General features: G+C 36.4%; 1 protein-coding gene across 4 annotated transcripts in view; it reads left to right on the top strand.

The window, feature by feature from the left end:
* LOC114664469 (myosin-10) overlaps positions 1–27,948 on the top strand; it is a 149,704-nt gene that overhangs the window by 97,257 nt on the left and 24,499 nt on the right. For 3 of the 4 annotated variants that reach the window (XM_028818577.2, XM_028818576.2, XM_028818578.2), the window contains exons 12-23: positions 286–438; positions 1,680–1,853; positions 1,942–2,115; positions 4,930–5,044; positions 16,151–16,344; positions 21,078–21,199; positions 23,069–23,138; positions 23,788–23,948; positions 24,591–24,699; positions 25,062–25,193; positions 25,612–25,818; positions 26,402–26,539. In XM_028818577.2, coding sequence (XP_028674410.1) covers positions 286–438; positions 1,680–1,853; positions 1,942–2,115; positions 4,930–5,044; positions 16,151–16,344; positions 21,078–21,199; positions 23,069–23,138; positions 23,788–23,948; positions 24,591–24,699; positions 25,062–25,193; positions 25,612–25,818; positions 26,402–26,539 — 1,749 coding nt within the window. Of the gene's footprint in view, positions 1–285; positions 439–1,679; positions 1,854–1,941; positions 2,116–4,929; positions 5,045–6,100; positions 6,164–16,150; positions 16,345–21,077; positions 21,200–23,068; positions 23,139–23,787; positions 23,949–24,590; positions 24,700–25,061; positions 25,194–25,611; positions 25,819–26,401; positions 26,540–27,948 lie in introns of all 4 variants that reach the window. The other variant, XM_051936285.1, reaches the window with a different exon arrangement.

Genomic DNA, 27,948 nt, shown 5'->3' with positions numbered 1-27,948 from the left:
ATTAACGAGCAAAACTAGCAGAGCTAAAAACACTTTTCTAATTATCAAGAAAATACCAAAGCGTTATTGGACAAAGTACATTGTCAGTAACCAAGTAACAACGCATCATAAAGAAAAATTAAAAATCTTTCCTAAGGTCCATTTTTTTAAAAAATATTACAAGAAAAGGCCTTTTTCTTTCCAGGTAAAAAGAATTTTTAGCATTACAGTGCATGATTTTTCTAAAAGCAATTATTCAAAATGCTACTCCACCTGTTTTATAATTTTTTATTTTTTTTTTTTAAGGCTGACTTTGCTGTAGAAGCCTTAGCAAAAGCCACATATGAGCGACTCTTCCGTTGGCTTGTACACCGTATCAATAAGGCATTGGACCGGACCAAGAGGCAGGGAGCGTCCTTTATTGGAATTCTAGATATTGCAGGCTTTGAGATCTTTGAGGTAACTATCCTGCCATTACATCTGCCTAACCTATTTGCTCTTAGAAGTAGTGGTAGTGGGTGTGCTTGAGCATCTTTTAATAAGCAAGCTAATCAGTTTTTATCATTGATGCGTTTCAGAATTGTTGGTCATTTTTTATGTTATTTATAAAGACAAAGTAAGCATATAACTGACAGTTTACTTTCATAATAAAATATTTCAGTTTCTCTGTATTAGAACTCTGATAAAGCATTTCTTTTATCATTGTGTAACATTTTTTTTATTTCTTGAATCCTCCAAAGCTTAATGCAACAAATATTTACGGAAGAATATAAATGAAATACCAAGATGTTCTTTCGAAAAACCATATTCAAAAATCATAAGCTGCAGTTTGCTAGTCCATTCCAACCTGCTTTTTCATTTTAGGACCATTGGATTCTGGTTCTTGAATCTATAATAGTAACTAACAGGTTAACCAAAATAAAACTATTAAATTTTCGTGTAACTATATATGTTACATCAGTACTAACTGATTATGGCTACTTTTGAAAAAGTTATCTTAGAATTTAGGAAGCTGACATTTGAAATTGTGTTTTTTCCTATTCTGGCCAGTGAGGGTAAGCTGAAAGTTGAGTATATTGTTTGAGAATTTTTGGAAGAATATATCCTGAGCTGTGTGAAATTTTGTAAACTTGTTTACTGCACCACTTTTTGCTTGATGAATTTATATTTTCTTACCCCGTTGTTCTGGTGAGAGTCACAATGGCAACATGTCAAGGTTGATAAGCCATGCTACCTTTTCTGTAGTAACAGTCTCAAAGAACTGCTGGCTAATTCCCAGCCCATCTGAACCATGCAGCCCTTCCAACATGCCCCAAGTGTGTCTGCCTTTGTTCATTTCATAGTGTGCCATGCCTGGTATACCTTATGAGGAATGCATCCTGAACAGGGCTTACTATCGCCTTATTACGTTTTTGATTTTACATTTTAATCTGTCCAAAGGAGCACAATATTACCATTGGACAGATATCATACCTAATTATAAATGAATGCATTTGCATCAGTTGGATTTTTGGTAAATGACACTGCTGATGGTGAGTGGATAGATTGCACCACTGTTTATGGACTGAAGATCATACTGCTGACTGTAGATTCTTCTACATTCTAAACTGTTCATAAAGTATTATTTTTTTGAAGCCTTATTTGATGTTATCCAAAGTTCTTTGGGTTGATTATTACAATTCTCATTCTCGCTACCACAGTTAAACTCATTTGAGCAACTTTGCATCAACTATACCAACGAGAAACTTCAGCAGCTCTTCAACCACACCATGTTCATCCTGGAGCAGGAGGAGTACCAACGTGAAGGAATAGAGTGGAATTTCATAGACTTCGGACTGGATCTGCAGCCATGCATTGACCTTATTGAAAGGCCGGTCAGTTCATTGCTCCTTGTTTATCTATATAACCACCATAAGCAGTTAGCTTATTACTAACCATGCTTCTCTTCTTGTATTTTTTTAGGCAAACCCTCCAGGTGTATTGGCTTTATTAGATGAGGAATGTTGGTTTCCTAAAGCTACCGATAAGACCTTTGTGGAAAAATTGGCGCAAGAACAAGGGACACATCCAAAATTCCAAAAGCCCAGGCAATTAAAAGACAAAGCAGACTTTTGTATTATCCATTATGCAGGAAAAGTAAGTGATTACATTTTATTAAATTTCAAATAGCCTACCATATGGAGATTTCAGGTTTAATGCTGACAAAGTGAAATACAATTTAAAATATGAAACTGTCTATGCAGCGCTGTTTGAAAATAATGTTGAACAACATGAGATTCTTGGGGATTTAAATGAGGGTGAGGGATGGAAGACGGATATCCAGCAAGATTCATGTTATATTTCTTTATCAAAGTCTTAAAGAAACTGACAGAGCACAAAAACCTATCAGCCAAACACTATCCAGAAGTCTTCATCATGAGGTTCTTAAGGTTTCAGGCTAGACCAGATGTGCTTTAGTACACCAGGGAGAAATATAAACTCTTACGTAAAGTGAAGTAAAAGATCCTGTAGTAGTTGTTGTGGTGGTCTTGTGCATCCTGATAAACGAAGAGTGACAATTGCAAGTTAGAAATGCCTATTTTCTAAATCTGAGAAAGCAAATAAAAAGTTGAAGTAGCAAGTCCTGGATTTTGTTTTCTGTGGTAGAGGGACAGATGCAGCTGTTGTTCCTAAAGGGGTTTGTAAGAACTTGCCTGGCAAAAAAAAAAGTTCAAGTTCAACATGGCTGCAACTAAAATGTTCTCTTGGTGTTACAATCATGCACATAAATGAAGTAAATATAATTAACAACACAATATGTAATACATGACAGCATCACAACTGTGTACAGTAATCCCTCCTCCATCGCGGGGGTTGCGTTCCAGAGCCACCCGCGAAATAAGAAAATCCGCGAAGTAGAAACCATATGTTTATATGGTTATTTTTATATTGTCATGCTTGGGGCACAGATTTGCGCAGAAACACAGGAGGTTGTAGAGAGACAGGAACGTTATTCAAACACTGCAAACAAACATTTGTCTCTTTTTCAAAAGTTTAAACTGTGCTCCATGACAAGACAGAGATGACAGTTCAGTCTCACAATTAAAAGAATGCAAACATATCCATCCATCCATTTTCCAACCCGCTGAATCCGAACACAGGGTCACGGGGGTCTGCTGGAGCCAAACCCAGCCAACACAGGGCACAAGGCAGGGAACCAATCCTGGGCAGGGTGCCTACCCACCGCAGTGCAAACATATCTTCCTCTTCAAAGGAGCAAACAAATCAATAGGACTGTTTGGCTTTTAAGTATGCGAAGCACCGCGGCACAAAGCTGTTGAAGGCGGCAGCTCACACCCCGTCCGTCAGGAGCAGAGAGAGAGAGAGATAGAGAGAGACAGATAAAAAAATCAATACGTGCCCTTCGAGCTTTTAAGTATGCGAAGCACCGTGCAGCATGTCTTTTCAGGAAGCTGCACAAAAGATAGCAATGTGAAGATAATCTTTCAGCATTTTTAGACAAGCGTCCGTATAGTCTAGGTGTGCGAACAGCCCCCCTGCTCAATCCCCCTACGTCAGGATCAGAGAAAGTCAGCGCAAGAGACAGAGAAAAGTAAGCTGGGTAGCTTCTCAGCCATCTGCCAATAGCGTCCCTTGTATGACATCAACTGGGCAAACCAACTGAGGAAGCATGTACAAGAAATTAAAAGACCCATTGTCCGCAGAAACCCGCGAAGCAGCGAAAAATCCGCGATATATATTTAAATATGCGTACATATAAAATCCGCGATGGAGTGAAGCCGCGAAAGGCGAAGCGTGATATAGTGAGGGATTACTGTATATGCAGAAGTAGTGAATAATATGTTGCAGAAAACAAAAATATATAAATTAGGTGATGAAAACTTGCAGTCCCACCCAATAATATATGAAGTAAGGCTTAATAAAATAAAATAAACGTAAATTCATGGTAATGTTAATAATGGAAAGTGTAGCCTTTGATTATATTTCTGTTCATTGGTGTAGAGAGAGAAAAGTAGAAATAACAGAACTTTACTTACTAGCAGAAGAAATAATAATGAATTTTTATTTTATATACACACTGTGTATGTATATACACGAATTTTTGATTTGATATTCTCTGTTAATCCCAGAGGGGCAATTTTCTTTTTGTATGACCTTTGGGGTCACAGTGCAGGGTCATCAATTGCACAGTGCCCCTGTATAAGTGTGTGTGTGTGTATGTATATGTGTGTATGTATATGTATATAAATGCCTACATATAAAAATTTTAATTTATCAATATTAAAACTATATACGTACCAACAACACCTGAAGGATGATCTAGACTTCCTTGCTTCCTCAGCGTGGTGAGCCATTTTTGACTTCAATATTTACCACTACTCTAGCTATTTCTTTTATTTCAAAGCATGTCTAGCTTGTTTAATTTATTGCTGTCTTCTATTTAAGGTTCATTCCTTTCTGTGTAAGCAATGTTGACAGTGTAAAAATTATATTTAAAAACGTATCCTTCAAATGTAAATCATTGTAATCCTTGTTTATAGTATTTTCAAATAAATTAAATTAGCGTAAACCACCGAGAATTAATTTAAACAAGACATTTACATTACTTTTAACTTGAGGTAATGTTTAACACTTAGTTTGTACCAGTATATAACTTTCTGGGTCTTTGAGTATTTTTAAGATGGTTATAGATAAAATAAAGGTCAGACATGTGTGGATCAGTTTGTTTTGTTTCAGATGTGTGAAACTCCACACTCACTACTAATAAGCTGTATTGTAAGAAGGAATTTTCTTCATTAGCATACTGATGAATTGAAAAGTCCACTTCCCAGCAGCCATTGCTTCAGAATATTTTTTTAATGTTGTGTGTAACAAACCCTAACTGGTTGGTCAGAATGACTGATTTTTACGTTCCTGTTCACTAATATATCTTTTTCCCTTCTTAATAAGGTTGATTACAAAGCAGATGAATGGTTGATGAAGAACATGGATCCGCTGAATGACAATGTAGCTACTCTGCTCCATCAGTCTTCTGACAAGTTTGTTGCTGAACTGTGGAAAGATGGTAGGTTTTGTGAGAACGGTAATGTCTTTTTTTTTTTTTAAACCATAAAATTACATGGATGTATGTTCAAGTGAAAACAATACTGTCTGTGGATTATTTTTACTTGTATATCATGTTGTTAAAGAATTAATTTTGCCAATATCTTTTAAATCTCTCAGTATGTTTATTTGATGTTACATCATCAGTATACATGCCATACAGCATATTACAGAGCAACAATTATCACCATAAATTCTCAAACATACAAACTGAGTATTAGGCAGCAAGAACATCTGTAAAACATTAAACTCCGAAAGAAGTCGTGGGGGAGCTTGTAGGTAGAGGGTTGTACAGAACTGATGTGGCCTGGACGTTCACAAGGCACCTGCTCAATTCTGCACTGCTCTTCCACGTGATCTATGTCACCCAGCTTCCGCAAAGCTTATATTACAGTATAATATACAGGTACTACAGAAGTGGAGTACAGATTCACAAGCCTTTATCTGCAATCCCAAATTTTGATAATCAGAAATTTTTGCTATAATTTTCTGGACACCAGACGTGTCTCAACTTCAGTATTGCTAGATGGTGTACAAGTAAGTGCTTGTTTTGAATCATTGAAAAAGGAATACAGTACTGTATAACAAAACTGAACACTTTTTAGGTCATGATGTTATCTTTCTATATCCAATCCCAGTAGTTTTAGAACTACTTCAGTTCAGCTATTTTAAAACATGAAGAGTTGATAGTGACCTCAAATTGCTGATCTCCTGGGGCTGCCTCTCAGCTAAGTATAGTATATTTTCATGCATACTTTAAAATATACCACATTAAGACAGTTACTAAGGATACACCATAATATAGGTTACACCATAATTAAGATTCAACAATCCTATCCCAGTTTAATGCTGATTTCTGTGACAGATGTTTCGTTGTTGCAGATGAATCTCTATGAAAAGCAGATGATGTGCATGATAAAAGCAATTTTACTAACCTGAGTATATCTTGTATGTGTTTTGCTTTTGTTTTCTCTCTCTTTTCTCTCCCTCTCTCTCTCCCCATGTCCCTCTGCTGTAGAGATTGAGACTATTCAAAAGGCCTTTTTCTATGACAATATGTCTAGTCTCCATGACCCTCCAGGTGATTTTATATACAGCACTGTAAGGTTACCGCTTACAGTTGTACTATGACCTGTTGGAAATACTCATTGCTTCACAGCTTGCATGACTTTTAAAGCATTGGCAAACAAAAAAGGCAGTTTCATCTATAAGGTCTTTTAGTTGTAATATCCATTTACTGGTCTTTCTTATGTTTTTCTGCTATTGTGATGCTCTTCAACATGCACGTGACTTGCTTATCATAATTTATTTCAGAAATACCAGAATTGAAGTAAACAGATAAAATTACCTCATTTTGTAGTTTTAAATTCAGCTTCACTAGTGCAGCAGATGAATTGTGGCCTGGAAAGGGGAATCTGTTTAAATAGGTGGATATGCTTTTTTTTTGTTTTAAATTAAAGCCAAAAAACTTGTGACAGGTGTGTTGTGTCATAGGAAAATTGGGTCATTAAACTTGAGAGACTGACAGAAATTATTTTATTTGAGCCACAATCTATTGGTTAAGAGAATTGTGATATTTCTGTCATTGGATGGGGATTTAAATGTTTCAAGCTGAATTTAATTTATTAAGCTGTTTTTTTTCAATTTCACAAACCACTAAAAGACAAAAGAAGAAATTTAGCAATTTATATATCTGCCTTGGCAAACATAATATGATGACAAAGTAACAGTCTATTAAACAATAATTTCATTGCTTCTGTCATGTTTGGAGAACAGTCAATAAACTTTGTCAAATTGCCCTTTGGTGGTTCTGCCCCGACTCTCCCAGGAGCAGAGCTCTATCAAAGATTGAGGAATTCTATATAGTACAGCCCTCTTTGTAGGCATAGTCAAGAACTATTTTAAGAAGAAGTGGGGTGTTTCTTAAGGCTGGAATGTTCAATACTGATAATATTTAATTTCCCCGTGTCACTTTATTTAACAAATTACATGTAGCTCCTTTCCGTAGTGCAAGACACTGTTAGCTGAGCTGATGTAGTAGGACAACTAGAGCTGACAGATGAGCATATGCTGCACCATTTAGTCACTCCAGATGAATGACAAGGTGGCAAATGGTTTGATAATTGGTAGCATTTAGGTAGGAGTAGCTAAAATTTTATAAAATACCTTACATTTGCATGCACAGTTGCTCTTCTCAGAAATATTAATTTTTTGAAAAGTATACTGCAAGTTTAATAGCGACATTTTGTGTCTTATGTCCAAAATGACAAATACAGATCCATCAGTCGCCGCTTTTCTTTTTACCATTCTTCATTATGGTGAATACACACAATATTTACACTTGACTATGAATTCAGAAGACGCGTGTAGCATGTCCTGGGGATTATCAATAGATGGGCTTGTGAAGTCTGAACTTTTATTACAAATGTAAGACGTCCAATGACACCACTTTTCTGTCTGCCATTCCGCTTTGTCAACCACTTTGCTTTTCCAAAAGTGCAGCAGATACTTTAGCATATAGATAAATACTATTAATAAATAATTATGTGATTACCATTCTAGTTATTCTCATATGGATTATTGAAATCTTTCATTCAAAGATAATGTGGCTTGAAAGAAAGATATATTTTAGTTTAAATATTGGCTAAATTAAAAATAATTGATTCAATCACATTGTACATTTTAGCATTTAAGTTTAATAAAGAGTTGTTTAACAAAGGAAAAGTGGTACCAAATTTTAAATCGACTCCTAAAATTCCAGTTATTTCTGATAATTGCCTATGGACAGTGTTGAGGATAGTTACTTTTAAAATTAACATTGTTATTTATTATAAAATGTAATGCCTTACAAACAGCGTGCAACTTTTTCATGAACAACAGCACATTTCACTGGCCAGCATTTGTTATTAAATCCTAAGCCCATATGAACCTCCATGAAGCTCACCAGAATTGCAGCCAAATTTGATCACTTTCTTGTATTTAATACAAAAATATGTTTAATCCTTTATGTGCAGCAAAGTAAATATCAATTGTACTTTGCATCCTCAACACATGCCCCCAAATTTTCATGGTATGGAAGCTGGCAGCGATGCCAACTGATCACACTATTTTCAATGTATCTATAGAAAAAACTAAACTGACAGTTTATTAACAGGTTTCTGTTACTAGACTGCACACAGTACACTCTTTTTTTTCTGCTCGGCTATATGGTTGAGCCCTCCAAAAGACTGGCGAATGTTCACCATATTTGTGTCATGCCCCACACCTTTTGAAGCTAAATAATTACTGGCTCCCTGAAACACTGACCTGGGCAGATTAATTTTACACCTTACCATACACAGGATTTAACGTACACTTAGAACTTTTGTTCATTTCTTTTCATTTGATTGCACATTACACATTTGCTTAACCTCTTTCTCACTAGTTGGCACCAGCTGGCCAGAGCACACATGTGCACAATGTTCCTGAATAAATGCAATACTTCTATGAAATAACACAGTATTTTTTTACTTTTCTGACTACATAAACACATTACTTCTAACACATTACTCCCAATACTGCCTATGGACATTTACAGTGTGTTTGCTACCTTATTATAATTGCTGCCTACATGCCGAGTTCCAGCGGTGAAGATTTAAAATGTAATAGTAATTTCAAGAAAACAAATTGCTCCAAAATACCGGTTGCAAATCAGTTAATTAAGTCCTAAAGCATTTATACTTATAGTAGGAACTTTTTATATTTCTCTCTATTATAATAAAAAAAATCCTGGGATGAGACCTGACTTTCTCAGAGCGATACTTTCACGTCACACGAGACGAGACTTTGTGCCAAGAGATTTAACCACTCCCGGGGCCGGAAATAAAAGACAAAGAGTAGACGACAAAGTAAAATGTTGTAAAGAATTCAAAAACCTTGGCGCGATACACATGCAAAGGGGGTTAGAGATGATGGAAGTACGAAAATTTGAAAGTCTCAAAAAAAAAGATAGTAAAGATTGCATTAGCGCAAACAAACGGAAATTATTACTCAGTGAAATAACAGAACAGCGAAAAGAGATTGAATATATATTGTTTGGATTTAAACTTTAAGTCGGACACTTGTAAATCGTCTACTTCGTGTTGCCATCAGGGTAAAGTAGTGTTTCTTCCTAATGAAGAGGCGTATCCATGAGAATTAAAAGATTTGTTGTTGGGTGAAAGTGAAATCCACATACGCGAGTGGCAGAGATATGAAGTGGCTGGCACGTAGTGCGGGGGGGGGGGGGGGGGGGGGTTTGGTTGGTGAGCGAAGCGAGCATGGAGTGAAGTCCCCTAGTAGCTTATTAATTTTATTTTGTCATTTTTTGATTTGTATAGTCTGTTTTCAATCTGTACCACAATACTATTTATAGGCTACGGCTCAACATTGAACACCATTACTGTGTCAGTGCTGATTACAAAACCCTTGAACATGAAGCTAAGTGCCATTTTCTGTAGAAGGATATTTGGTCCAGTGGTTTTCAGCATTTTGAGATTGTCAGTATACATTCTTCCATGCTCCTACTGCTGACAGGTGGAGTGGTGGCTCGGAGGATAGCGATCTGCACTGGCAATCAGAAGGTTGCTGGTTTGAATCCCGTAAATGCCAAAAGCGACTCTGCTCTGTTGGGCCCTTGAGCAAGGCCCTTAACCTGCAATTGCTAAGCGCTTTGAGTAGTGAGAAAAGCGCTATATAAATGCAAAGAATTATTATTATTATTACTCCGTACATGCCACAGAAGAATATACATAGTCCCCATACTGTATTCCTTGTCCAATCGTGACAGTGTCGCCAAAAACATCTCTAATTGTATCAAGTTTTTTTGAATAACCCCCATCTCAGGCCTGATCAACAGCAATGAAAAAACAGTTTATAAGGAATACATTTTTCTTCTAGCATAGTATACTCCTGAAAATAATGTCTACTCTAATGTCTACAAAATCAAGGAGGTGGTCATTTACTTCAGGAGGTTTTTGCTATGGCACCATGCATCTCTTGGGGCATGATGCATGATATCACAACATCCATTTATTTAAGGGGAAACTGCAAGTTATTTGGCATCCACACTTTGTTCTTCAAAAGAGAAAAAAATTGTGGGCCCAAGAAAAGTAGCTTCTTGAATAATTTCAGTTGTCTTTGGATTTTCTTTTGACTTTTCCCACTTCTAGTCTTTCTCGTTGCTACATTCCCCTTTGTTTTGGATTTCTCTGTAAATGTAGTGTTTCCTGACTCGGCCTTTCTTACTGCTGGTTTGGATTGTTCCTGCAAAGCTTTTTGTCCCTTAAAAAATCCATACTTGGATCTTTTGCATAAGCACAACATAAGAATGTTTTCATCGATATGACGTTCAGGTGTTATGACCCATAAATGTTTTGTTCCTACTCAGTCAGTCCCTTAATTACTCTACGCATTATTCATTTTATACCAGTCACACTTTGTTAATTACATAAGACATGATATTTGGCTATATAAAGAAGGCTCGGCAAACTGCTTGCTTCCTCCTATGCCCGAGTGAAGCCTGGATGTTTCCATCTGTTCCAATCAACTTGTGTAGATGCACAGTGGAGTCTGTCCTCCCTGGTTGTAATAACATCCTGGTATGGCACGTGTTCAGTTTACAACCCCAAAGCGTTCCAGAGTGTGGTGAAGTTTGCTTAAATTATTACTGACAGACAGCTACTGTTTGTTCAGTAACAACACATCTTGTCTTAGAAAGACTAACAGTATTTATTAAATACCTCAACCACTCTGCACTGTATGTTTTCTTAATCCTCATTCGTTTTGACAGATGGTACAGGACCAATAGCATTAAAATGACTAGTTTCAGGATTTAAAGTAAGTACTGTTGTCTATATAGTACTCATTGTCTAGAGCTGTTATAGTATTGTTGTCACTAGTCTATGGGAGACATGCAAATATGAATTTCATTGTACCATGTACATATAACAACAAATCATAAGTTCCAACTTGAACTAATTTCATTCGGTAAAATGCTTTGGCATAATTATATCCTTCATCTATTTTTTTTATTTATTTTGTCTGTTTAAAGTGTCGTAGAGAGTCTTTTCTGGCTTGATTCCATCTCTCCATGGATTACTGGTATTTTGATTCAGATAATATATATGCCACACCATGTACCTTTCATATTTTCTTTCTTTTTATAAAATGTATAATAATGAGCCAAATCATGTTGGGCTAGCTCATTTTGCTCTTAGGTCACAGTACTGTCTAATTTATTTAAAAGAGTGTTGACATATTGAGGATCCCGGTGTAAATTAAATCTATCCCAGTATCATGGTGCAAATGCAGAAGCCAGTTTGCCATAGAGCCCACACATGCCCACACCTACGCTGAAACAGCCAGAATAGAATGAAGAATTAACCTAGCACACATTTGGTTGGGAATGTAGGAGGAAAACGTGTGCAGATATAGGGAGAAATCCCTCACGTACATAATTAAGAAACAGAACTTAAAGTCTGGATGCTGAATCATCAAAACAGGGACACCAGCCATTTTGGGTTCCTCTTTATTGGAAGTCAGTTTTTAACATTTTTGATGCTAACATTATGCTAGAATAGGAAAATTACCTTTGCTTGAAGTGTGGGTACATTATATTACCCATTGTCTATTTGTATAAATAAATTTACTTTTAATAACTTCTAAGCATAGTGCCCTTCTCCCCCGACAAATACACAAACAACTTTCCTGTCCTAGTAATTTTCTGTATATGTTAAATGACCCCAAGATATTTTTTCTTAGATTGTTTTAGCAGGTCAAGTGATGTTCTTTTGCTTTGCCATCTTATTTTCAGTTAATAACAATCTGATCAGAAAACTGCTTCATTACTTTTAGTATCATGCATAACATTCCAAAGCACCCCCAGCTGATCTTCAAGGCTTAGCTGGGCAAAGTTCATGTGCTGTTTATGTGGTAATGATTGTTTTCTTGGGATTATCAGAGAGTCTGTCATGATTTAAGTATTTTTTTTTTGCATTTAAATCTTAAGTTCACAATGTAAATGAATGTATTTTAGTTCTTGTAAACTGAATCTTTAAAATGTCCTTTCTTAAATTGTTAAAGTTAAAACGTAATTGGGAAAGAGAATAAAGGAATAAACAACATTGAACATTCGTTGTGTGATTGTTAGGCTTGATTTTTTTTATTTCCCATTAGAAAGGAAATACAATTGTTTACTTTAAAATATTGTCAGTTAAAACGAAAAGTGAAACCCAAAACATTGTCAGTCAGTCAGTCATTTTCCAACCCGCTATATCCTAACATAGGGTCACAGGGGTCTGCTGGAGCCAAACCCAGCCAACACAGGGTGCGAGGCAGGAAAAAACCTTGGGCAGGGCGCCTACCCACCGCAGGGCACACACACCAAGCACACACTAGGGACATTATAGGACCGCCAATGCACCTAACCTGCACGTCTTTGGACTATGGGAAACCGGAGCACCCGGAGGAAACCCATGCAGACACGGGGAGAACATGCAAACTCCATGCAAGGAGGTCCCGGGAAGCGAACCCAAGTCTCCTTACTGTGAGGCAGCAGCGCTACCAATGCGCCACCGTGCCGCCCTAAAACCCAAAACAATTAAAAAATAAGAAACTACCTTGATTTTTGTCAACAAGTCTCTTTAAGACTTTGAAAATAACAAATCATTAAAATACATTCTAAGAGGAGACACGGTATAATAAAATATAAGTTGTGTTTTTCAGTATAAGAGAGATGCAAAATTGAAGCATTTGTGGTAGGTTTGTTTTATCAGACCAAACTAGAGAAATGTGTTCCAGAAAGTTGTTGGTTCACATGCTTTACTTGGGCATGGCTTTCAGTTATTGGTTTTCTTTAACTACCAGATAAATATGCAGTGCTATTTAATGCGGTTCAGAAAACAGAGCAACCCTCTTGCTAATTCATTATAGATTTTGTGCTGTCCATGTGTGTAGATTCTAAAAACTTATTTTCTGTTACCTTAAAAAAAATATATAATATACAGTAATCCCTCGCTATATCGCGCTTCACCTTTCGCGGCTTCACTCCATCGCGGATTTTATATGTAAGCATATTTAAATATATATCGCGGATTTTTTGCTGTTTCGCGGATTTCTGCGGACAATGCGTCTTTTAATTTCTGGTACATGCTTCCTCAGTTGGTTTGCCCAGTTGATTTCATACAAGGGACGCTATTGGCAGATGGCTGAGAAGCTACGCTACTTACTTTTCTCTCTCTCTCTCTTGCGCTGACTTTCTCTGATCCTGATGTAGGGGGATTGAGCAGGGGGGCTGTTCGCACACCTAGACGATACGGACGCTCGTCTAAAAATGCTGACAGATTATCTTCACGCTGCTACCTTCTGTGCAGCTGCTTCCTGAAGCGACGTGCTGCACGGTGCTTCGCATACTTAAAAGCTCGAAGGGCACGTATTGATTTTTGCTTGTTTGTTTTTCTCTGTCTCTCTCTCTCTCTCTCTCCCTGCTCCTGACGGAGGGGGTGTGAGCTGCCGCCTTCAACAGCTTTGTGCCGCGGTGCTTCGCATACTTAAAAGCCAAACAGCCCTATTGATTTGTTTGCTTTTCACTATCTCTCTGACATTATCTGCTCCTGACTCGCACTCCTTTGAAGAGGAAGATATGTTTGTATTCTTTTAATTGTGAGACAGAACTGTCATCTCTGTCTTGTCATGGAGCACAGTTTAAACTTTTGAAAAAGAGACAAATGTTTGTTTGCAGTGTTTGAATAACGTTCCTGTCTCTCTACAACCTCCTGTGTTTCTGCGCAAATCTGTGACCCAAGCATGACAATATAAAAATAACCATATAAACATATGGTTTCTACTTCGCGGATGTTCTTATTTCGCGGGTGGCTCTGGAACGCAACCCCCGCGATGGAGGAGGGATTACTGTATATCTGTTTAACTTGTTAACTATACTTCATGTCTGGATGACCTTACACAAGTTTTATCAAAATATAATAAAATTGGAATACATCTAATGTCAAAAACAAGCTGAAGTGTGTTTTTCTGCATTCATTTTCCCAGTTGTTTTTTTTTTTTTTTTTGGATTATCCTTTGCGGTCAATGTATTTTTTTCAGTTAGTACATTAAATAAATGTTTTATCCTTTTAATGTACAGTATATTTTTCCTTACCAATTCTGACACAAAATAAAGACAAAACTGAAATTATTTTTTCTTATAAATGTGACATGAAATAACTGTTGTCTAACGGAGTTGAGGTAATCAAAGAAAGTAATCAATTACAAATTACTAATTACTAATAACCTCTGTAAATTTATAGCAGGACTGCTTTACACATTACTTCCAGGAAAAAAGCATTCAGATATTCATTACTTTACTTTTACATTATTCTCATGTAACCCATGTAATTGGAATGTTTAAGGAAGACACTTGTATGTCTTTTCAGTATTTTGATAAGAATGAAATAACCAATAAGTGTTAACATGTATTCATCAATTCAACAAGTAAACTATCTAACTTGCATTAACACTGAACAATTTAAAACATGAGCCAGTAAGTAGAAGTAAGAATCATTAATAATAAAAAAGATCTGTCTTCACAGTTAAAAGTAAAACTGAATTAATCATTCAAACACTTGCAAACATAGAGTTGTTAAATAGTAAAATTATTACTAGTGTAGCAGCCACCAGATGAGAGCACTTATTGATTGGATGGGGCTGGCTACCTGTAACACAGTCAATATGCCAGGGTGTCTGTTCCTCTCTTTTATCACTTTACACTATCAAAAAAGCATTTGGTGATCAAATAAGAAATCATTTATATTTTGTATTTAATTATATTAAATCTTTATATATAATACGCTAGCATGGCTATTCGTTTGTCTGTCCAGGATTTTACATCACCTGTAGCTCGCAAACCGTTTGACCTATTGACCTGAAATTTGTTACACATATACTACGTGACGTGTACTATCCGCTTTCAGGGTGATGATTGACCTCCAAGGTTTATTCCTCTTTTTATTTTAATTTTATTTTATTGTAGAATCAATTCTTGGTATTGGCCAGCAGGGTGGTCATGCGGTGCATGTGTACGGGCACCGTTCTCATCCCTACCACCTTCACCGTCACTTCCCCTACCTCTTCATATCTTAAATCATTCTTGAGGCAGATTGAAGACTTAAGTGCCAGCTTAAGTGAAAAATTAAGGAAAACGTACTAAGTAATTGCAACACTTAATCAGTTTTAACATGAAAAGATGCTGACGAAAGAAGAGAAGAAGCGATGCTAAACGTAAAGAGAAAGAGTATGAAAACTAGGAATGCTCAAGTTAAGTGTGTTCACTGCATATTATTGTTCAGTGTGCCGTTACTGGTTCACTAATAAATAAGGAGAAGACAAAGGTAACTTAAGTGTACACAGACTTTTGCATTTTCATGTGAGCGTTAGAGAGATGTGCCAGACAAATCACAGTTGGAACCTCTTGAGAGAATGCAGAAATATGATTGGATGCAAAAAATTGTTTAAGGGGTTACAATGAGACTTCTAAATTCATGGCAAGTCATTTTCTCCTGAGACTGCACGAGCTGTAGGGTCTCAATGGGCTATTGCCAGTATAAGGAAATCTATAAAAAAAATTAGAAAGTATGGGATGCTACATATAAATGTTGTTTTTTTTTTAATTTTTTTTTTGTTTTAAGCCAGCAAGTACAGATTATTTTCTGAATCTTGAAAAGGGCATTTTATTGATTTCATGCTACATTCATTGGCTTTAGAATTGTGGATAAAAAATATATATTTTTAAAGTGTCACATCAGTGCATGTTTTGGGAAGTAGAATTCCTGTATTTCCAAATGTGAGCTGGTGCTGATTGATGCTTATGCATTCATTTAATTTTGAGCTTAATTTTGCTGGTACTGCTTTAAGTTTAGTTTCTGTGTTGTCTGCAGTATTCTAGGTAAAGTTCTCCATTTTCATTGGGTCAGAGCTTCCTATATTGTTATGTAACCTCTTGTAATGAACATTACTAATTTAAATTTTGGGTTTCTTTGATTTCTTATGCTGTCAGTGGATCGCATTGTTGGTTTGGACCAGGTGGCAGGAATGAACGAGACTGCTTTCGGGTCTGCTTACAAAACTAAGAAGGGCATGTTTCGAACAGTTGGGCAGCTATACAAAGAGTCTCTGACCAAACTGATGGCAACACTACGAAATACAAACCCCAACTTTGTGCGGTGCATCATTCCCAACCATGAGAAGAGGGTGAGTTATGCTTTTTGGAAATAAGGCTAAAGTTGGATAACCAGTAACCTTAACAAGGTGTTTCTCATCTGAATAATATATAAATGGACAGTAAAGTAAGTATGAACATTTGTAATGGTGCTGTTGATTTGGAAAATAATTTAAATATGTATTTTTGTTTAGTATGTGCAGGTTTTTGGTATGTTTAGAAAATGCACAGTCGTGCGAAGTTTTGTGAACTATTTGGAACTATGTGTATTCAAGCATTATTGTATAATAAAATATATAATTTGATCATCATCTGTGTCCTAATAAAATATAGATTGGTAGATGGATATTACTTTATTAGTTTCCATGGGGAAATTCACTTACTACAGCAACAAAACAGAACGTAAAGTGCAAAATAGTAACCCTGATGTGTATGCCAATATACACATCCAACATACTGTAGTATACATGAAATATAAATTATGTGTACTCTGCATATGTGTGTTAATGCATTCATTGATTGATGTATCTCATCCCTAAAGAAATATTGTTCATATTCCAGTGTTTGTGATTCGGGTGGCTATGGTAAAGATAATAAAAGATGACTGGAGGCATTGTACAGCATTAAGGCAGTATGTGAATAAGCGTCCCAACAGCAGCTTAGTACATTGTGGTGGAATAAACTGGTGTCTATACATACTCTGTGGTGTGGTTGTCCACCTTTAGCCTTAATGGCCTCTAATTTTGCTAACATTATCTTTTCTGCCTCCTGTGTGTCATTGGCTAGTCCTGTAACACAGCTGGCTTTCCTAATTGGCCTTGCATCCTGTGAGTTGGTATTAATCCTTTAGCAGACAACAGCGTATAGTAGTACACTAGTCACTGTGGTGTAATAGTATTGAATCCGCCAACTGTAAAGAACTTTTGCAGCATAAACTTGAGTTTAAGTTAACATTTCTCGTGTAGAGTGAGAACAGGAAAGGAACACAGGATTATTTCTTGTGTTGGTCCTGTGTTGTTGACTATCAACTGTGGCCCACAATCCTAGAGCCTCACAAACAGTCTTTAATATGATCCAGGACACTGTGGATGTATGTACTTGCATTGCCTTTAGCTTATTCCTCAAGTGGAGAAGTCAGATATTGTTGGAAACACTGGACAAATAAAGAAAAAAATAATAATCCTGACCTTGGAACCAGTTTTGTCATGGAGATGTAAACTATGGGAAGTATGTAAATAATAACATCAGATACCGCTATATTTGCCTTCTGGCCATACTGCTGGAGGTTCAACTGGTCTATAATAAGGGGAGGTAGCTGTTTCAGGACCAGTCTCTCAAAGGTCTCCATAATATGTTGGTAAAGCTACTGGACTGAATTCACCATGTATGCCTACTCACTCAGTTTTTAAGAAGTGAGATAAGCTGTGCTGTATCACAATCTTCTACTTCAGAGAAATGGTAAGTAGGGGCTGAAGAAGCCCTCAGAACACATACTGGCACATACTTTTGGTACCCTTGGCCATCAGGACCAAAGCCTTTGTAGAAAGCTTCTCCTTGATTGTCTGAGACAAAGTGTTTAAAATAGAGTTGAGATTCACAGCTCAAGGATGGAGTCCTGATGGAGGTAATATACAAGGAGATGAGGAAAGTTGTTCTCTATCACATTTAACATATTTTCCATATTATATTATTATTATAGCTTACATTTCATCTTGTTGTAGCCATGTTTTCCCTTTGCAGAGTTGCTTTTTCAGCACTTCCTGGACCCATTTGATCTCCTCCTTATCTCTAGACCTGAAAGCAATTTTCTTCCATTTCAGTAGGTCTTCGTGATTTATGGTTTATTATTCGGGAAAGTGTGCCATCATGGTGGAATTGTATTACCCACACAGGAGTGAAATGTAGTCGTGAAGCACAGAGACTTAGTTGCTCAGTGTCCTCATTATGTGCCTCACAAAGCATATCTCAACTTGTCTTATCCAGTTCTTCTCATAAAGTGTTTTTAGCCTCCTTTGACAGCTTCCTCACAATCGTTTTTTGTACCTTTTATTACTTTTTTTTTTTAACACAGATCAGTCAAGGTCACATTCAGTACAACATCTTATACATTTGTGTTTCAGATCTAAATGCACATACTTCAACCGTCAATCTTTTCAACAAAAGAGATCAGAGGGTCAGATATGTTTAAGGAAGCAATAACAGCCAAGTTGTATATAATCAGGTTCAGGATCTTATTTTTTCTTCTTGTGTTCTCTTCAGAAGTTTACAGCTTGGACAGGGTAGAGGATAATAAGACAAATAATTAAACATACAATGCACAACATGTTTGCACATTTAATGTGTTTATTAAACATATTGATCAAACTTCACTGCTTTTATTTGAAAATGTATATAAAATCCAGGTTATTAACTAGTGTCACTTTTTAAAGCACATTTATCTCAAATATTTATATAACATATAACCTATTTATCAGTCTGTTCCACAAAGCAAACCAAGAGATTTTTGTACAATTCCTATATACTAAACTGCTGCACTAAACAATCTCCGGTCATGGCAGTGTACCTTTATTTGGATTATGGTTATTCTAAAATGCATAATCTCTTCTGAGGAAGTCATTCTTCTGCAAAAATATTTGTATTTAGAATCTTTGTCGTGCTGCATGACCTACATTCTCTTTGGATTTGTTTTGGTTCATGAACGGACATCTTCAACAGGTCTGACATTATTGTAAGATTCCCTGGGCCTGTTATTTTCAGAAGTGTGTGACAGAGCCCCAATATTTTTTTTCTTTATTTTATTAACCTGACGGAGTCCCACCCTCTTTCTTCAATTGGTGCCAACGCCATGGGAACCCATCAACTGGTGTGCAACCCTATGGGAGAATCCTGTACTTTTCTTCTGCAGCTAAACCTCTAAGGGGTAAAAAAATACAGTCGACCCTTGATATACGACCGGCTTGACATGCGAACAACTTGATTTACGACCAAAATTTTTATTTTGATTTACGACCAACATCTTGCGTTACGACCTGAATGCGGTCACGTGTATCCTTGCGCGATTGTAAACAAACAGAAACATTCCTATTAATGCGGCACTCATTCAATAAAATGTCAGGTTTGTAAACTCTCTTGGGACCTCCCCCAACTAGAAGACATGCCAAAGTCCAAACTCCGTATGGAAGACTGTTTATCTGTTGCTGGGGCAAAAGCCGGCTTAAAGCTGTGCTGAGTCTCTCAGCCAAAGCAAACAGAAAAGATATCGATGGGTGATATGCATGTGATATCCCTGCCCGGCAATGGACAAGCAAGCTTCCACAGTCGCGGCAATCGCGCTTCAGGACGCACTTCAGCATGTTGTTCCCATTGAGTGGGGGGGTCTCAGAAGAGTTCAGAAACAGTTCCTTGTATCATCGCAAGGAAATGCTGAGAAAAATTCTCGTCAGAATAACTTGTAGGCAGGAGGAGATTAAAATTAACGCAAAAGAAGCTATAGAAATGATTGCAAATGCCTGAGCGCAAGTTAAAGAAAGCCTTTAAAAAACCTTCAGTTTCATTATCATCCTCCTCCCTTCCTGCAGCCCAAAGATGTCAAATTAAATGGTGAGTACAGTATGAAATTGTTGTTTCTGGTAGGCTAGGCACTTTTTATTACTTTTTGGTTAGTACATTAGAAAAATTATTGGTGTTATGGTAAATTATGCACATTATACAACCCTTTTTTTATTATGAAAAGATTAAGTGTTGCAGTGGGAGGTTCGGAACGCATTATTGGTATTTCCATTATTTCTTATGGGAAAAATAGTCTTGACTTACAACCAACTTGAGTTACAACCAGCCCTCGCGAACGAATTGAGTTCGTAAGTCAAGGGTCCACTGTATATATATATTTTCCTCGTGCTTGTCATTAGATGTCAACGCTCCTGATCTTCAAACTATCTTCTTTAGATCTTTTACAATACACGCTCACTGTTTACTTGGAAGGAAAGCTGTTCTATGCCCCCTGGCTGCACCCAGCCCTCAATGCCATTATTCGTTGACTACTATGAGCTACAGTTCAGATAAGTTGTTTATTGAAATGCAGTGATCCATTTTAACAAATATAATGCACCTCATTTATGCCAAATATTTCAACTTTCATCTGATCTTTTCATAAAACAATCTTCCAGGACACTAATAGATCATCAAAATGGTTGTGGCAAAAGTCAAACTAGAAGCAGTCTTGTTTTCGTCTGTATTCTGCCAATGCACATTAGATTTTTCCCCCACAATTTCCTGAACACTGACATTAGCTAATGCAACTATCCCAATTTATCCTAAGCTAAGAAAATTTCTGACTGATTGTAGTACTGGACACCTTGCTCAAAAGACGTTTTGGTTTTGTTGGACAGCCACGTCTGGGAAGATTTTAAATGCTTTTGAATTTTCTCCTGGCTGTGTATGTATAGATGTCAAAATACCTAAGAGAATATTATTTAAGCCTTTGTAGCCTCATATGTTTCAACAGTGTTTCTGTTAGGTTCTCAGAAATTTATACAAACCTGTATTGTGTATTTACAGAAACGGAGAAAGGTTGAGGTAATAAAATATAATGACCTACAGGTGTTTACACGTTTTAAAACAAAGATTTTGAGTATTTTAGCAGTGGCCAAAAAAGATGTAAAAAAGTATGTGTTTGTCTCACATGGAAAATTATAACCGGTTTTTCTCAATACCTTGTATTCATGTAATAAACACATACACTGACCTAAAACTTTGTCATTTGCAGGCTGGAAAACTTGACCCCCATCTTGTGTTGGACCAGCTTCGCTGTAATGGGGTCTTAGAAGGAATCCGAATCTGCCGGCAAGGATTTCCTAATCGAATTGTATTCCAGGAGTTCAGGCAGAGGTACATATGTTAAGTAAAACCAAAATAAATAATAATGATAAAAGAAATTGTTACTTAGCTTTTGTTTGATACTTTTGTTAATTTTTCAGTAATTGTAAAATCTTAAAGGGAATCTTCCAATATTAGGTGAAATTTATAAAACCTGTTTCTTGATCTCTGGCAACACTTTTAATAATTTTTATTTGAAGTTTTAAGTCTTTCCTTCCTAAACTTTTTGCCACTTAAATATTTTTAGAAAAGTATATGCAGAAGTCTGTGGTGGGCTGGCACCCTGCCCGGGGTTTGTTTCCTGCCTTGTGCCCTGTGTTGGCTGGGATTGGCTCGAGCACACCCCCGTGACCCTGTAGTTAGGATATAGCGGGCTGGATAATGGATGGATGGATATATGCACAAGTTAGAATGGGTAATTGCTGACAGGAGTTCATTGTGTTAAGGTAGTGAAGAATGTCTTTAGTTTTCATAGTTTATATTATTATCTCTGCCTTTACCCTGATTATATAACAGAGAGATATATCCTGGAGAGGTGTCTTATCAAAGTAAATGTATATAATGATACAGGTAATTCAGAATCACCAGTTAATCTAATGTATATATACAGTATTGTAAAAATGCCTGACAATAGTAAGTGAGGATGTCAGCATAGGTATGCTCTGCATTAGGCTGGTGCTGCATCCAATTTTGTATTGGTTCCTTCTTCGCACCCATGGATGCCAAAAAAGGTATGTTCACCATGCACACATCAGTTGTATTGGTGCAGGAACGGAAAGTTAGATGATTATGCTGGAATAATCTAATAGCTCTTTAAACCATAAACTATTAACCATTGTAAAATCAAACCAATTGTAAGAAACTAATTAGTAACACTGAATTAAATAAATAATGTAATGCCTAGATTTACTAAAGATTTTAAACTGGTATTTGAACCAAAAGATCTTCAAAAAAATTCAAATATATATTCTAGGTTTATAGCTCCAGTATATATTTTTTTGTAATTCATCCTTCCTGATGCAGTAAAATTACCAGTTTTATATTTGTCACAGCATTTGAACTGGCAAGTTTTGTTAGCCAAAATTTTGCTATATGGCTTATTGCATAAGAGTTAATGTACTGTAGTGCTGATCTCCCAGTCTGTAAAGTTTCATTCAAGCTCTTTTGCTTTGTTGGCATTATTATTATTATTATTAATGAATTATTATTATTATTGGCACTGTTCCCAGTGCTTGGAAGTGCACTATTTTGAGCTGGGCTCCTACTGATTATCTCCATATATTTAAGTGAGCACTGTGCTTATTTCAGCATGTGTTAGTTGAGACCTTTGCTAGTTTCTTGTTTTGAATTTTCTTCATTTTGTGTTTTAACTGTATGCATCAGGCTCATGGAAAATTAATTTTAAATTTTGTGTTTTGTTTTGCCATTAAAATGTGCTATTTTACTTACGTGAGCGCCAGCTCATACTTTAACATTTATTTACCTTACCCATCTTTTATCCTTCCTGCTCATCTGTAGCATTGTAGTCAATAGATTCTAGCTGATTCTGATTATCATATTCTTGTTATAAAGCATCTTGGCTCTAAGAATGGGCACTGTTCTGTACATGTGACAGTTTTGACCTTATGAGCCTATGCCTCCTTACTGTTTGACAGTATTGTTAATATTTATGCTTATCTCCTTGTATGGCAAGCAATACGAACAGCATAATAGAGAGAATGTACTGTTCAGTCCAGTCCTGCCCCCAGAGGTGACAAATATGACAGCTTTTACAATATTTATGTGTATTGTTGAAGAATAAACACTATATATGTATGTGTGTGCATATGTGTATGTACATATGTATAATTTTTTGTTCTCTCCTTTTTTCTGTTCTTGAAGATATGAGATCCTTACTCCAAATGCTATTCCTAAAGGGTTTATGGATGGCAAGCAGGCATGCGAAAGAATGGTAACAGTTTTTCTTTAAATCCATAGGTTCTAGACTTGAGCATCTTCATCAGTGCTGACCAGATTAACATCAATTAAACTGATTTACCAGTTTAGCTGGTTGAGCTTCATATTCCTGTGTTTCACTTAATCAATAAAGTCTGATGAACTATATTAACAGTAGAAACCTAAAAAACACACACAACCAAAACAACAGGGATAACTAAACTGAAGATCAAGTAATTAAGATTTATGCAGAGCGGCTCAGCCGTTGCTCACTTTGCAGCCGGAGATCAAACAGACTGTACTAGGATACAGATCATACAAACACTTTGTCAACTTTGTTGAGCATTAAAACAAATGTCCACACTACGTTCCATGAAAGTACACCTCTTCTTTTTGCAGTGTCCACCCTTGTGAAGTGCACATTTTTGAACAATTGCATATTAATTAAAATAATGACTAAATGCATAGATAAATGATATTCTCTTTGAAACTAAACCTAATGTTGTGTTCTTGTAACATTAATTCAGTTAGTATTTTAAGTCTTAGGGTGTGAAGGTTTTCCTTATAGGTTCTTGATCTTTTGCAGGGTCCATTGGCTTTAAGTTGATGTTTGTTAATTGTATTAGAAGTGTTGCATCATTGTCCTTATTGCCTTTATTTCAAAGATCCGTGCTCTGGAACTGGACCCCAACTTGTATCGAATTGGTCAGAGCAAGATATTTTTCCGTGCAGGGGTCTTGGCCCATTTAGAAGAAGAGCGTGACCTCAAGATCACCGATATTATAATCTACTTCCAGGCTGTCTGCAGAGGTTACTTGGCCAGGAAGTAAGTGTATGGCTTGTATCTGTAAAGGGGGAGATAATCTTAATGCTGTCTGTCCTTATTCTGAATTACATGTCCTTTTGTTCTTTATGTTTATTTTAAACCACAATTTTTAAAAGACGCTTGGTTGGAGTTCACAGGACTTTGCAGACAAACGTTTTCTTCTGTGTGTATGTGTGTATATGTCTGTAAAATGTAAAACATATATACACTCACACCATGCTGCTCAGTTAAAATGTGAATCCTGAAAAAGGGGAGATAAAGCAGTTCTGTGGTTAGAATTGCTGGATAAGACACTTTTTCAACTCTGTCTTCTTTAACGTCATTAAGGATACTTGGATTTTTAGAACTTGACATCATGAGAGCAAACATTTTAAAATTTGCTTTTGATTCACAAATTCAGAATTTTTTTGGGGTTTTGCTAATAAATAAATAACAAAAACATTTCTGGACTAAATGAAATAAAGTATTAGTTATTCCAGGAATATTAGCTGTGTAAGTGCCTTGTATTTCTGAAATTCACAGTAGGTAATAATGAGTAATATTGCCATATTACTATGGACTTAATTAGAGAATATGTACTTCCACTTACTCCGTTTCATTTATTTATGCTTTGCTTTTGCCACTACCCAATTCTTTGAACAGGGCTTTTGCTAAGAAGCAGCAACAGTTGAGTGCTTTAAAGGTGCTACAGAGAAACTGCGCAGCCTACCTGAAACTACGTCACTGGCAATGGTGGCGTCTCTTCACCAAGGTGTGGTGGTGTTGTTTTTTTTTTTTTTTGTTGTTCTCTTCACGAGCCTTCATTTAAAGCATTTATTGAACATTTTTAGGTTACTTATTTATAATATCTCACAGAATTCTTGCAAATCTTTTTGTAAGATGAATTTGTTGATCCAATTGAGTTTTGTTTCTGATCTTTCTTCAATATATTTTAATGTTTATTTATCCTCACTGTGTTCATTTATTAATTGATGTTGTGTCATCTTTGTCTCTCAAGAATTCAAACTGATATTTTTCAGTCTAGCAAGAATAAATGTATTCTTTATAAATAAATGTATTCTGGGGCAGTACATTCAGATTTCATTTGACGAAATATCTGGATTCCACTTGCAGGTTAAGCCATTATTGCAAGTCACACGTCAGGAAGAAGAAATGCAGGCCAAAGATGAAGAACTGTTAAAAGTAAAGGAAAAGCATGGCAAGGTGGAAAGAGAGTTGGTTGAAATGGAAAGGAAAAATCAGCAGGTCAGTTTATTCGTTGTTGCAAACATAAATGGACAAGATAGTTTGCTATCCAATTCATTTTTTTATGAAAACATATAAAGAAAACTGGGGATGAAGAATTGTTTCATGAAAAAATTGATCATGCAGAAACTGTTTTACTATCAGGTGTAAAATGTATTTAAAATCATAAGAGTAAGTTATCCTCACAGGTGGCACAGTGGTAGTGCTGCTGCTTTGCAGTAAGGAGATTGTGGGTTCGCTTCCCAGGTCCTCCCTGTGTGGAGAGCACTTTGAGTAGTGAGAAAAGCGCTATATAAATGTAAAGAATTAAGTTCTTCACTGCTTTGTATTATTCTTTTATAATTAGTAATAAAAAAGTGGCGTCAAACTGTTCTGATATAAGATCGTGTCATTTAAGCTTCTCTTGTGACTTCTATAGATAATTGAAGAAAAAAACATCCTGGCTGAGCAGTTGCAGGCTGAGACGGAGCTTTTTGCTGAAGCAGAAGAGATGCGGGCACGACTCGCTGCCAAAAAACAAGAGCTAGAGGAGATCCTTCATGATCTTGAGTCACGTGTAGAGGAGGAAGAGGAGCGCAACCAGAGTCTGCAAAGTGAAAAGAAGAAAATGCAGGCACACGTACAGGTAAAGGCTTCATGTTATGCACCAAGAGATTCTTTTTGTAACACACAACTTTACTAGGTATTTAGAACATAACTTGCTCTGCTTCAGTGTATTGTCTCCTCTGTTTGAGCATGAATGAAAAGTTAAGTACCAAAATAAGCGGAGTTTAGAATTTTTTTCTTCTTCTTCATCTTCTCACAAGCCATGTTGTGTATATGAAGTGTTAAAATATCTCAATTTATTATCGGTTAAAAATTTTCATGCACAGTGAAGTAGGTGATGAATAATACAATGTGAATAAAGTGCTAAAATTAAAAAAACATAGATGGTTGTTGTCCTGTATTAATGGGCTATAAGCTGAGAGGCTTAATATTATATGTTTGATTTCCTTCTTTTTGCCATATACCTCATCCTAATTTAAAAGAGATTTTATTTTTATGAAGAACTCATATTATTTTAAAGATCACTCTGTGTATTAATATAGTAAGGATTTCCTGTAAGTATCTGTTCTGGGATTTTTTTAACATATTCTATAATGTATAAAATGAGCTGTGCTAGAAAGGGATTTTTTTTAACATATTCTGTAATGTACAAAATGTTTCAGGACCTAGAAGAACAACTGGATGAGGAGGAAGCTGCTAGGCAAAAGTTGCAGCTAGAAAAAGTGACCGCAGAGGCTAAAATCAAGAAGATGGAAGAGGACATATTTCTTTTAGAGGACCAAAATTCCAAGTTCATAAAGGTATAGGATTGTTGTGCAGTTAACTCTGAAATTTAAGTTGCTAGACATAATGCACCACAGAGTTTTGCCTGACAATTGTACAGTAGATCCACCACTGCTAGGTTTCCAAACTCCCCCAGTTCACAGGCATTAGAGAACGTTGCTATGATCCTTAGTGAGCCAATTTATATTAATTTCAGTTAATATAATTGCAATTAAAGTTCTGTTTGAATAGACTTCATTGCAGTATACTCAACAGAGAAGAGCTACTGTAAGTGTTCACGGAGTTTCAGGGAGGATATACAGTATAGGGATTGATCAATTCTAGCTTATCTATTGTCATTGCTCTCAGTTTTGGGAGGTGAACATTTCCTTTCTCAGGTTTGTATAGTGCTGTTATTTGGATATTGAAGGGTTGTTCTAGTTTTACCAAGTTCAGCTAAAAAGATGTCAGTCAAAAACACTAAGCTGATAATTCCTTCTGGATTTTAACTCCCCTTGCAGTGAAGAAATGTGCATATTTCTTAGAGATGGCCCAGAAGGTATTTATATACTCTATCTTAAGACAGCCATCTTACTTTATTGTAAATGTGTCACCATTCACAGAAATAGTGACTCAAAGACTGTGTAAAGTAATTTAAAAATGGAATAAGAATCTGAAAATCTAACAACATCACATTAAAGTTCGATAAATTCTGAAAAGAATGATACCACACATATATGTGTAGGTTTTAAAATAAACCCGTTTTAAAGTGTGACAAAAATGTGGCATAAAAAGTCATGTACAGTGGAACCTCGGATTGTGAGCATAATTCATTCCGGTAACGTGCTCGTAGTCCAAAGCACGCGTATATCAAAGTGAATTTCCCCATAAGAAATAATGGAAACTCAGATGATTTGTTCCACAACCCAAAACTATTCATATAAAAATGATTAATACAAAATATAAAGTAAAAATACATAAAACAAATTAACTTGCACTTTACCTTTGAAAAGAATTATGGCTGGTGTGAGTGAGTTTCTAAACTCTTGTGGGATTCCACCCAACGGGATGACACGCTGAAGAGCGTCCCAAAGCAGTCGCAGTCTCCCAGCGCTGTAGCAGTTCTCCGTAAAAGCGAATCCGAAAAGATCGCGGACATGCTATAAGCGCCTGCCGTCGATGGGTGATACAAGGAACATTATAAATTTGCAGGGCCCTGCCTGACTGCTGTGTCTGTGTATAAATAACAGCACTGTTGCTGTTTCAAGCTGAATAAAGCTGGTGTTGCTAAAGTACTGAGACTCAGCTTCGCGTTTTAGGGTGCAAGACGGGGACTCGCACGTCATAGCACACATACACACACAAGCACGCGCGAGCACACATACACACACACACGCGCGCACACAGTCACAATGCTAATGCTGTAGTAAACACTATACACTCGTAC

This window comes from Erpetoichthys calabaricus, chromosome 14 (genome assembly GCF_900747795.2).
Source record: "Erpetoichthys calabaricus chromosome 14, fErpCal1.3, whole genome shotgun sequence".
Classification (NCBI taxonomy): Eukaryota; Metazoa; Chordata; class Cladistia; order Polypteriformes; family Polypteridae; genus Erpetoichthys; species Erpetoichthys calabaricus.
The sequence above is the reverse complement of the archived record's forward strand: the minus strand, read 5'-3'. Positions and strand labels throughout refer to the sequence as shown.